Source organism: Loxodonta africana, chromosome 10 (genome assembly GCF_030014295.1).
Source record: "Loxodonta africana isolate mLoxAfr1 chromosome 10, mLoxAfr1.hap2, whole genome shotgun sequence".
Taxonomy (NCBI): Eukaryota; Metazoa; Chordata; class Mammalia; order Proboscidea; family Elephantidae; genus Loxodonta; species Loxodonta africana.
In genome coordinates, this window is record NC_087351.1 from 117605858 (window position 1) to 117618991 (window position 13134).

Sequence of the window (13134 nt, forward strand, 5' to 3'; positions counted from 1 at the left end):
ATTATTTAAAAATAAACGATAACCCAAACTGATTAAAACAACAAAAAAATAGTACATGTAAAATGCAATTTAAAAGCTTCAATTGAATTCACTATTACTCACCCCATTTTCAGTGCGTTTTTCTCCAGGTACATTTACTACATTTCTCTGAGTTCTCTGCTCTTGGGTCTGACGGCCACCTAAATAAAAGTATCAAACTTATTAAAAGATGTACTAGAAAAGTGATATTCTCCCAGTCCCTCATTTATTCATATGTTTATTGACCACAAGTGTAGAACACCAGGCTGTAAGCAGTCAAGAGTTAGTACAGCTGATGGACTTAACCAAAAGCTAATAAGTTTCCTGAATACAACCAAACAATTTGAGGGACAGAGTATCAGGGACAGGGGTCTGGGGACCATGGTTTCAGGGGACTTCTAGGTCAACTGGCATAACAAAGTTTATTAAGAAAATCTTCTGCATCCCACTGTGGTGAGTGGTGTCTGCGATCTTAAAAACTAGTGATCGGCCATGTAAGATGCATCAATTGGTCCCAACCCACCTGGAGCAAAGGAAAATGAAGAACACCAAAGACACAAGGAAAATATAAGCCCAAGAGACAGAAAGGGCCACATAAACCAGAGACTCCATCAGCCTGAGACCGGAAGAACTAGATGGTGCCTGGCTACCACCAATGACTGCCCTGACAGAGCACTCAACAGAGAGTCCCCGAAGGAGCAGGAGGAAAGTGGGGTGCAGAACTCAAATGCACGTAAAAAGAGCAGACTTAATGGTCTGAGACTGGAGGAACCCCAGAAGACATGGCCCTTGGACTCTCTGTTAGCCCAAAACTAAAACCATTTCCAAAGCCAACTTTTCAGACAAGGATTAGACTGGACTGTAAGATATAAAATGATACTCGTGAAGAGTGTGCTTCTTCGTTCAAGTAGATACATGAGACTAAATGGGCAGCTCTTGACTGGAGGTGAGATGAAAAGGCAGAAAGGGACAGAGCTGACTGATGAACACGGGAAATCCAGAGTGGAAAGGAGGAGTGTGCTGTCACATTACAGAGAGATTAACTAGGGTCACATAACAATGTGTGTATAGATTTTTGTATGAGACACTAACTTGAGCTGTAAACTTTCACTTAAAGCACAATAATTAAATAAATAAAGAAGTGAAATTCCTACAGCAGTTGAGAGATCAGCGGAACTACTGGAAGCAGTATGGGAAGCAGGGATGTCCAGCTTTCAAAGGGTGGAGCTAAAGCTTTCTAGGTTTCAAAGGTGGAGCCAGGGCTTCTTAGGATTCAAAGAGTCAGATCTCCACCAACTTGGTTTCAGAGTGTGGGGCTGCCATTCAGGAGGGCCAAGAGGATGAGGCCACTGCCCAAAGCTGAGGGGGTGAGGCTTCCATGTCCAAGGGCCGAGGGAATGGAACATGCTAGGGCTTAGGGGGTGGAGTCGCCACTCAGATGTACTAGGAGAATGGGGCCACCCAAAATCATGAGAGCAGTTTTGCCATTCCAGTGAGCCCGGAAGATGGGGCTAAATCCCAGGGCCAAGGGGCCTCCACCCAGAATCCACACAGCATGGGTAACACCCAGAGTCTGAAGGGTGGGGCTCTTGCCCAGATGATCCCAAGGAACAGAGGGTTATTTTCAAGCCTTGGGACCTAACATAATGTGTTCTGCTGGGTTTTGGACTTGCTTGGTGCCTTGTTATCTCTTCTTTCCCTACAATTTCTCCCGTTTGTAATGAAAATGTCTACCTTGAAAAAAAAAAAAAGTAGAGTTGAAAAACTGTATTACAATTAATCTTTCATTAAGTTGTTTAAATGAAATCTTTTCTTTTCACATTCTGTTTCAGAATCTTAAAACTGACATACCAAAAACCCTTTACATTTCAGAAGAGACTAAAACAGAACTTATTACCAAGTAATGAAAAAAAAACTGATACAAGAAATTAATGTTCACTAAAAAATTAAGATGGGACACCATCTCACACGGGCAGTCTTATGAACTCTCCTTTCTTCCGTAACAACTGAATGTTTAAAGGTACAGCCTCCAACTTTAAACTGGAAAAATGATCGGTATGTCCTGTTGTGTTTTTTGCACAGCATAAAGTGACACGCACAATATTGTAGCAGGCAAATCTGAAGGACTATAAATCAATGTCTTTGGTGTGCCGTAGGCCTGCTCCTTCCTCACTCCATTGCCCCAGCTTTTACTTGATGCTCTTCTGAAAATTATCTACCTCAGAGCCTGGTTTATTATCCGGAATACATGACTTCAAGGACACAAGAACTCAGTGTTAAAAAAAAAAATTCTTTTTCTTCCATTTCTTTCCTATTACTTTGAAATTTCTGAAGAAAAACTATATTGTGGAAACATTTCTTCATCTTAAGCCATGCATTCTCAAAGAGGGTGATATCACCCCTCAAGGGGGGGCGGTAAATTTTTTTAGTCTTTTTATGTATAAAGTAAAAATACATATAATATATAAACAGATATACATTATGTCTGACAGGGGCAATGAGGAATAAAATGTGTGAGAAAAAAAGCTCCTTAATGGGGCAATAGTAGGGGGGAAGCTATAAAACACTGTCTTAAACAAATGTGGGGTGACCTGGGATACAATTAAACACAATCATAAAACTTGTAATAGTCATTTCATAAAATCTAAAGTAGTTTTCTGTTAGCAAGAATTACACACACACTCACACACCCTGACATTTTTATTATGGGCATCTTATCTTTACTTGCGTTGGGCCTAGCTTAGACTGAAACTGCCAAAGAAAAGAGAATTTCATATACAGAATTTGGTTTTATGTGAAGACGACAAAGTTCCTTCTGTCTGTCACCTGATAATGTGGGGCTTTTGCATGAAAAGGCTCACTGTGAAATGGCTGCAACTTAACCAAAACTCGGATTTGCCCCACTATGTAAGCCTCACTTTGAGGCATCCTATAATTCTGCTCATCCCATTAGTAGGGAGAAGAAATCAAATGATTCAAGAGACCTGGGGGAAGCTGGGGCAGAGGAGGAAAACCAAAGCCGTGTCTCTGTAACATGGTACCCTTCCAGACTCTCAATCATTTCTTCTACTGTCTTGAAGCCAGTGGTGGAGAAACCGGCAACTATTCATCTCCCTTTATTTAGTATGAGACTGAATGAAACCATTGCTGTGTCTCAATGTAGGCATCTCCTGGGTTTATGTGTGTGTGTGTTTAAAATGTTCTTTTTATTTAAACTTTTTATTTTGAAATAAATGTAGATTCATATGCAGTTTAAGAAATAATACAGAGAGACTGGTATACCTTTTACCCAGCTTCCCTTGGTAACATCTTACAAAACAATAGTGCACATCACAACCAGGATAGTGACATTAATCCAGTCAAGACACAGACCATTCCATCACCAAAGGACCCCTCATGTTACTCTTTTATAGCTACTCCCACTTCCCTCTCACTCTCACCTCATCCTTAATCCCTGGCAATCACTCATCTGTCCTCTGTTTCTATGATTTTGTCATTTCAAGAATGTTACATAAATGGGGTCATACACATATAATCTTTTGGGATTGTCTTTTTCCACTCAGCCTAATTCTTTGGAGATTCACCCAGGCTGTTGGTTGTATCCATAGTTTGTTCTTTTTTGTTTCTAAGGAGTATCCATGGTACGGGTGTACCACAGTTTAACCATTCACTTGTTGAAGGACACCTGGTTGTTTCCAATTTTGGGCTATTACAAATAAAGCTGCTATAAACATTTCTGTACCAGTTTTTGTGTGAATGAACCTAAGCTTTGATTTCTCCAGGGTAAATGCCCAGAAGTGCAATTGCTGGGTCGTATGATAGTCATATGAAGTTGTATGAAGACTGTAGCCTTCAGTATGGATTGCACCTCAACATAAAGAAAACAAAAAGCCTCACAACTGGACCAATGGGCAACATCATGATAAACGGAAAAAAGATTGAAGTTGTCAAGGATTTCATTTTACTTGGGTCCACAATCAACAGCCATGGAAGCAGCAGTCAAGAAACCGAAAGATGCATTGCATTGGGTAAATCTGCTGCAAAGGACCTTTTTAAAGTGTTGAAGAGCAAAGACGTCACCTTGAAGAGTAAGGTGTGCCTGACCCAAGCCATGATATTTTCAATCGCATCATATGCATGTGAAAGCTAGACAATGAATAAGGAAGACCGAAGAAGAACTGATGCCTTTGAATTGTGGTGTCGACGAAGAATATTGCATATACCATGGACTGCCAAAAGAACGAACAAATCTGTCTTAGAAGTACAACCAGAACGCTCCTTAGAAGCAAGAATGGCGAGACTGCATCTTACATACTTTGGATATGTTGTCAGGAGGGATCAGTCCCTGCAGAAGGACATCACGCTTGGGAGAGTACAAGGTCAGCGGGAAAGAAGAAGACCCTCAAAGAGGTGGATTGACACAGTGGCTGCAACAATGAGCTCAAGCATAACAATTGTAAGGATGGCGCAGGACCAGGCAATGTTTCGTTCTGTTGTGCGCAGAGTCGCTATGAGTCGGAACCAACTTGATGGCACCTAACGACGATAGTCACATTTAGTTTTTTAAGAAACTGTCTAATTGTTTTCCAGAGTGGCTGTACCATTTTAGATTCCCACCACCAGTGTATAAGTTATCTACTTTCTCTACATCCTTACCAGAATTTGCTCTTGTCGCTATTTTTTCTTTTCAACCTTCTGACAGGTATCTGGTGACAGCTCACTATAGTTTTTTTGCATTTCCCTAAAGGATAATGAGACTGAGCATCTTTTCACGTGCTTATTTGTTATCTGTATATCCTCTTCAGTGAAGTGTCTCTTCATTACCTTTTGGCCATGTTCTAATTGGAATGTTTCCCCTTTCACTATTGAGTTTTGAGAGTTCTTTATATATTCTAAATACTAGTCCTTTGTCACACATGTAGTTTGCAAATATTTTCTCCCACTCTGCAGCTTGGCTTTTCATCCTTTTAAAAGGATCTTTCACAGAGCAAAGTTGTGAATTTTGATGAAGTTTCAATTTATCAATTTTCCATTTTATACATTGTGTTTTTGGTGTCAAGCCTGAGAATTCCTCATCTAGTTCTGGGTTCCAAAGATTTTTTTCCTGTTTTCTTCTAAAAGTTTTATAGTTTTACATTTAGAGCCACGATCCCTTCTAATTTCTGTGTAAGGTGTGAGACTCAGGTCAAGGTTTCTTCTTGCCCACGAATGCCCCAGTGCTCGTGCGACACTTGTTTAAAGGCTAGCTTTCCTCCACTAAGTTGCTTTTGCATTTCAGTCAAGAAAAAGCGGGCCTATTTGCATGGGCCTACTTCTGAGTTCTCGGTCTGTTGCACAGATCTCTGCTGACACCACACATGCTGATCACAGTAGCTACCTAACAAGTTGTGAAATTGGGTAGACTGATTCCTCACATTTCACTCTTCTTTTTCGAAGCTGTTTTAGTTGTTGAAGTTCCATTGCCTTTCCATATAAACTTTAGAATAATCTTGACTATGCTTATAAAAAATCTCAATGGGATTTTGATAGGAATTTTACATAACCTGCATATTAACGTGGGGAAAACTGACATCTTTACTATGTTGAGTCTTCCAATCCATGAACACAATATGTCTTTCCATTTATTTAGATCATTGATATCTTTCACCATCATTGTGCAGTTTTCAGCACACGAATCCTGTAAATGTTTTAGACCTCCACCTATGTCACTTTTTTAAGAGATTGTGTCTTTAATTTCAGTGTCCACATGCACTCTGCTAGGTGTGAGGTATGGAACCCCTCTGCAGTGGACAATTTGGCCTTTTGGTTCTGGTTGTGCCAGTAGGACCACACCTGAGGCCAATGTGTAGGAGCCTGCCCCATTAAGAAAGATCACCTGGGGGGCCTGATGCTGACTAAGCCTCAGGAAGCCCGTGGTGAGGCCAATAAGAGCCTGAGAAGAAAGCCTCAGAGGAGCTGCCCCATTTGAGAATGTGAACATTCTGCTCTGGAGATGGGGTGAGCACGCTCTGAGGACACAGAAGCTCTTGCTGAAGAACACTAACTGCCCCAATCCGAGTCCCAAGGTGGAGACACCAGCTGGAGGGATAAGAGATGGGAAATTCATGTAAAGTGACCGGCATCAGTACTAGCAGAAGCCCTGGACCCTGTAAGAGTGCAGAATTGCAATAAACAGCAGCAGAGGCCAGGAGAAAGCAGAAGCCAATGGCTATTGAACAGGGAATTGGCAACAGAGCAGTCTGAGATGAGCGGGCCAAAAACCATAATGCGCTTAGGGCTGCCACGGCACCAGAAGCAGCAGAAAGCCCGGCCGAGAGTCAGAGGCCCGGACGCCGCAGCAGAAGCCACAGGAAGAGCAGGCTTGAGCAGCAGCCTGAAGCCTACCTGAAGGGCTGGGGGGCCTGTCTGGAGGGTGGGGGGAAAGAGAGGTGCCCTGTCCACCAAGCCTGGGCGTACCCTGCAAAAGTCTGCCCTCAGAGCAGTTCTGCTTTGGGAGGTGCCGTGACGCTGGCCCACGGCTGTCCCAAGGCTGCTGGTTGACAACTGGACCAGTCAGTGACGAGAACAGAGCAGCCAAGAGAAGTCGTGGAGAAACAGCAAGCGCAGCCACACTGTGCTAGCCCTGAGCTGGCATGGGATCCCAGTACCTAAACCACCTAAACACTCAAGATGTGCCTTTCCAGTGATGTAAGAGTAGACACTGACCTTCCATCACAAAACTTACTGAAGAGTGAACACTGACTTCTATTTGTTGTTTGCTATCTACTTTCCATGTGCTAAAGCTCTGGGGGCATCTTCTATATTCTGGCTCTGAACTCTGATCGAACGGATGTGATATTTACAGAGGGATCACTATTACTGAACAACCTGTGAGTGCATCACACTAGGGTAAAAAAAAAAAATTAGTGTCATATGTTTATCTTATATCCTGCAATCTTGCTGAACTCACTCATTAGTTCTAGGAGGTTTTTTTCTTTCTGGTAGATTCCTTGGCATTTTCTATGTAGACAACCACATCATCTGAAAATATGGACACTTTGTTTCTTCCTTTTCAATTTGTATGCCTTTTATTTCATTTTCTTGCCTTATTTCATTGTCTACAACTTCCAGAACTACTTTGGATTTAAGAGTGGTGAGAATGGATATCCTTGACATGTTCCCAATCATAGGGAAAAAACAGGCTTTAGCCATTAAGCATAAGATCAGCTGTAGTTTTTTGTAGATGCCCTTTATCAAGTTGAAGAGATTCCCCTCTACTCCTATTTTTCTGAGGGGTTTTAATCCTGTGAATGGGTGGTGAATTTTATCAAACCTTTTTTTGCACTGACTGATAAGATCATGCCGTTTTTCTTCTTTAGTTTGTTAATATCCTGTTGTTAGGTGCAAACAAATCCATTCCAACTCATAGAGACCCTATGGACAACAGAACAAAACACTGCGTCATCCTCATGATCTCGTTATGCTCAAGTCCATTGTTGCAGCCACTGTGTCAATCCATTTTGCTGAGCATCTTCCTCTTTTTCACTGACCTACCTTACCAAGCATAATGTCCTTCTCCAGGGACTGGTCTCTTCTGATAACATATCCTAAGCATGTGAGACAAAGTCTCGCCATCCTTGCTTCTGGTTGTACTCCTTCCAAGACAGATTTGTTTGTTCTTTTGGCAGTCCATAGTATATTCAACATTCTTCGCCAATACCATAACTCAATGGTGTCAGTTCTTCTCTGGTCTTCCTTATTGATCATCCAGCTTTCCCATGCAGGTGAGGTGACTGAAAACACCATGGCTTGGGTCAAGCACACCTTAGTCTTCAGGGTGACATCTTTGCTTTTTAACACTTTAAAGAGGCCTTCTGCAGATTTGCCCAATGCAACGCGTCATTTAATTTCTTGACCGCTGCTTCCATGGGTGTTGATTGTGGATCCGAGTAAAATGAAATCCTTGACAACTTCAATCTTTTCTCCATTTATCATGGTGTTACTTATTGGTCCAGTCATGAGAATTTTTGTTTTCTTTATGTTGAGGGGTAATCCATACTGAAGGCTGTGGTCTTTGATCTTCATCAGTTGATGGTTCAAGTCCTCCTCACTTTCATCAAGCAAGGCAGTATGATCTGAAAAACAGGCTGTTAACAAGTCTTCCTCCAATCCTGATGGCCCATTCTTCTTCATATAGTCTAGCTTCTCAGATTATTTGCTCAACATACAGACTGAGTTAAGTATGGTGAAAGGATACAACCCTGACACACACCTTTTCTGACTTTAAACCATACAGTATCCCCTTGTTCTGCTGGAATGGCTGCCTCTATGTAAAGGTTCCTCGGGAGCACAATTAAGTGTTCTGGAATTCCTATTGTTCACAAAGTTATCCATAATTTGTTATGATCCACACAGTCAGATGCCTTTGCATAGTCAATAAAACACAGGCAAACATCTTTCTGGTATTCTCTGCTTTCAGCCAGGATCCATCTGACATCAGCAATGATATCCCTGGTTTCATGTCTACTTCTGAATCTGGCCTGAATTTCTGGCAGTTCCCTGTTGATTTATGGCTACAGCTGCTTTTGAACGATCTTCAGCAAAATTTTACTTGTGTGTGATATTAAAGATATTGTTCAATAATTTCTGCACTCGGTTGGATCACATTTCTTTGGAATGGGTACAAATATGGGTCTCTTCCAGTTGGTTGGCCAGGCAGCTGTCTTCCAAATTCCTTGGCATGGACAAGTAAGCACCTCCAATGCAGCATCCATTTGTTGAAACATCTAAATTGATATTCTGTCAATTCCTGGAGCCTTGTTTTTCGCCAATGCCTTCCGTCCAGCTTGGAACTCTTCCTTCAGTAACATCGGTTCCTGATCATATATTACCTCCTGAAACTGGTGAATATCGACCGATACTTTTTAATATAGTAACTCTGTGTATTCCTTCCATCTTCTTTTGATGCTTCCTGCGGCATTTAATACTTTTCTCGTAGAATCCTTCACTACTGCAACTCCAGGCTTGAATTTTTTCTTCAATTCTTTCAGCTTCAGAAATGCCAAGTGTGTTCTTCCCTTTTGGTTTTCTAACACCAGGTCTCTGCACATTTCATTATAATACTTTACTTTGTCTTCTGGAGCCGTCCTTTGAAATCTTCTGTTCAGCTCTTTTACTTCATCATTTCTTCCATTTGCTTTAGCTACTTCGACATTCAAGAGCAAGTTTCAGAGTCTTTTCTAACATCTATTTTGGTCTTTTCTTTCTTTCCTGTCTTTTTAATGACCTCTTGCTTTCGTCATGTATGATGTCCTTGATGTCATTCCACAACTCATCTGGTCTTCAGTCATTAGTGTTGAAAGGTCAAACCTATTATTGAGATGGTCTCTAAATTCAGGTGGGATATACTCAAGGTTGTACTTTCGGCTCTCGTGGACTTGTTGTAATTTCCTTCAGCTTCAACCTAACTTGCATAATGAGCAATTGACAGTCTGTTCTGCAGTCGGCCCCTGGCCTTGTTCTTACTGATAATATTGAGCTTTTCCATCACCTCTTTCCACAAATGTAGTCTATTTGATTCCTATGTATTCCATCCGACGAGGTGCGTATGTATAGTCGCCCTTTATGCTGCTGAAAAAAGGTATTTGCAGTGAAAAAGCCCTTGGTCTTGCAAAATTTTATCATGTGATCTCCAACATTGTTTCAACATCGTTTCCAACTCCTGATCCTTCTTGGTTTCCAACTTCCACATTCCAATCGCCAGCTAATTATCAGTGCATCCTGACTGCGTGTTTGATCAATTTCAGACTGCAGGAGTTGATAAAAATCTTCAATTTCTTCATCTTTGGCCTTAGTGGATGGTGTGTAAACCTGAATAATCATCATATTAACTGGTGTTCCTTATAGATATGGATATTATCCTATCACTGGCAGCGTTGTACTTCAGGAGAGATCCTGAAATGTTCTTTTTGATGATGAATGCAACATCATTCCTCTTCAAGTTGTCATTCCCGACGTAGTAGGCCACATGATTATCTATTTCAAAATGGCCAATACCAATCCATTTCAGCTCACTAATGCCTTGGATATCGATGTTCATGTGTTCCATTTCATTTTTGATGATTTTCAATTTTCCTAGATTTACACTTTGTACATTCCATGTTCCACATATTAATGGATGTTTGCAGCTGTTCCTTCTCATTTTGAGTCATGCCATATCAGCAAATGAAGGTCCCAAAAACTTGACTCCATCCGCTTCATTAAGGTCCATTCTACTTTGAGGAGGCAGCTCTTCCCCAACCATGCTTTGAGTGCCTTCTAACCTGAGAGGTTCATCTTCTGGAACTATATCAGACAATGTTCCACTGCTATTCTTAAGGTTTTCAACAGCTAATCCTTTTCAGAAGTAGACTGGGTCCTTCTTCCTAGTCTGTTTTAGTCTGGAAGCTCAACCGAAACCTGTCTGCCATGGATGACCCTGCTCGTGTTTAAATACCAGTAGCATAGCTTCCAGTATCACAGAAACACACAAGCCCCCCCAGTATGACAATCTGGCAGACGCGTGGGGGCACCCAGGGATGGTTAAGGGTTATGTACATATATTACATTGACAAGAACAAAACTTTCTATTTAAGTATAACTAGGTAAATGGAGCCCTGGTGGTGCAGTAGTTAAGAGCTTGGCTGCTAACCAAAAGGTCGGCAGTTCAAATCCACCAGCTACTCCTTGGGAACCCTATGGAGCAGTTCTACTCTATCCTATAAGGTTGCTATGAGTTGTAACGTACTCAATGGCAACAAGTTTGGGTTTTTAGGCAAGTGAGGGCATAGATATTTGGAAAGCGCAGGTAGAGAGTTAAAAAAATTCTTAGCACTAGAGCAGCACTTTAACTATCAGCTAGTTTAATGCCCCTTCTAAGGAGGATTTTGCCCAGAGAGGTAATGGACTCGTCTAAGGGGAAAGTGCGCTGTGAAGAGCTAAGCCAAGGTCCTTGGTCTCCCACCTGCAGATGACAAGAAGCCAGTGGGGTAAAATTCAGAAGTAATGGTACATTTTAAAAAACAGCACTAAAACAACATTTATAGCTATGGAAAGATATTTTAAAGTAGAGAGTAGCTCATCATAGGGGCAAGATTTCCATTAATGTAAAATAAACATGAAGGAAGATGACTTGCGACAGAAGAGTCTTCTTTTACAAATGGACGTCTTTTCGTTTGAGTTTATTTTTTTATTAACTATCATAAGTAATCCACGACCACTGTTAAAAATTAAAAAAAAAAAAAACTAAAGTGTATAAAATAACAAGTAAAGGGTCTCCTCCAGTTAACTGTGCAGTCTATGTGCCTCCTGGGCTACAAGGAGTTTCATTTTTTTTTTTATTTTAATTCAAAAAATTTTGAATAGGTAATACATTCCTGTGGTTCACTACTCTTAAGGCACATAAAGGTATACAATTCAAAACTCCCCACCTCCCCTGCCCAACAGTCACCCTGCTCCCCTGCCTCTAGGCCAGCAATATTACCAGTTTCCTATGCTATTTTTCAGAGACATTTTATACATAAATGGATACTTAATTATTTTTTGTCTCTTTAACACAAAAGGCAGCGCCCTGTGCAGTGTTGTCCCTCCCGCTTTATTCCCTGACTCATACAGCATACCCGTGTGCACACTGTCCTCCACCTTGTGTGTTCCCTGACTCACACATCGGTGAGCACCCGTGTGCACAGTGTCCTCCACCTCGTGTGTTCCCTGACTCACATATCGGTGAGTACCCGTGTGCACACTGTCCTCCACCTCGTGTGTTCCCTGACTCACACATTGGTGAGCACCCGTGTGCACACTGTCCTCCACCTCGTGTGTTCCCTGACTCACACATCAGTGAGCAGTGCAGCCCCATGTGCACACTGTCCTCTATCTTGTGTTCCCTGACTCACACATCAGTGAGCAGCATTTCCTCACAGTTCATGACTTCAGAGCACCCACAATACACAAGCCTCATCATCTATTTAGCTGGACTCCACTGGTGGGCATTTAGGATGTTTGTACATACCATGCTCAATGAATAACACTGCACATACATCACTTTGTGTGTGTGCAGGTACAGCTTTAGAACAAATTCTCCGAAGTGAGACTACTGGTGAAAGGTTTTGTGCTTTTGTAGGTTTAATAGGTATTGCCAAATCGCCCTCTGTAGAAGTTGCCAGTTAACACTCTACCCGCAACCCAGGAGAGTGTCTGCTTTTCAACACTCCTGCCGACACTGTTACCAAACGTTCAAATCTTTGTGGACACGAGGAGCGAAGCATGTCTCAGGGTAGTTGTCTCTGTGTTTCTCTTACTAGGAGTGTAGCTGAGCATCTTCTCATATATCCTAGGATGTTTATATTTCTTTTCCTGTGAATTGTGTATTCATATATTTTGCCCGTTTTTGTAGTGGATTTTTTGAAATCAATGTCTAAGAATTCTTTATATGTAAAAGAAATTAGCCTTTTGTAGCGTGAGCTGTTTCCAAGTTTATAACTGGTCTTTTTGACTTTGCCTGTGGTGGTTATGCCATATAGAAATTTTTTTTTAATAATTAAGTTTTATCAGTCTTCACTTTTATGGCTTTGTGTTATAATTAGAAAGGTTTTCCCATGCCAAAATTAAAAAGAACATCCCCAAGGAATTTTTTCTAATCCTTTCATGATTTTTTTTTAATCTAGATGTTTAATCCATCTGGTATTTATCAAAACAACTATTTCAAATGCAAGCTCCTTACCATGTTTGAGTGCATGACCTGACTGACTTCGGGTTCTGGGAAGGAGGCGAAGGCCGAGTGTCTGAACAGCGCGACAGAATCGCAAACCGCGGTAACAGAACCCAAAGAAACACGAGATCCTAACTCACCCTCTCCCCACTTGTGAGTAGCGGGAAAAGGCTGCGTGAATAATTTACCTTAGTGTTTATTCCTACTTTCCTTTAGCCTTTACGGAGAAAATTAACAAATGGGAGTAAGTAACATGTACCTACCTTGTTCACTGCTCTCTGCTGGGGGGTCCTCATGTCGAAGGAAAAATTTCACCTCCTCCCTTCGTGGCCCCCACTTCTGCAGGTGTTCATACATCATGTGATCCAAGGGTATGGGACGCTCTAGAA

The 13134-nt window shown here is 41.5% G+C and overlaps 1 protein-coding gene across 6 annotated transcripts in view; it reads right to left on the reverse strand.

The window, feature by feature from the left end:
• The window catches only part of PPP1R13B (protein phosphatase 1 regulatory subunit 13B), a 105855-nt gene that overhangs the window by 42053 nt on the left and 50668 nt on the right, over positions 1-13134 (reverse strand). For 4 of the 6 annotated variants that reach the window (XM_023546605.2, XM_064293062.1, XM_003408876.4 and 1 more), the window contains exons 3-4: positions 13009-13128; positions 103-179 (exon numbers count right to left, since the gene is read on the reverse strand). In XM_023546605.2, coding sequence (XP_023402373.1) covers positions 103-179; positions 13009-13128 — 197 coding nt within the window. Of the gene's footprint in view, positions 1-102; positions 180-13008; positions 13129-13134 lie in introns of those variants that run through there. The other 2 variants (XM_023546607.2, XM_023546608.2) reach the window with 2 other exon arrangements.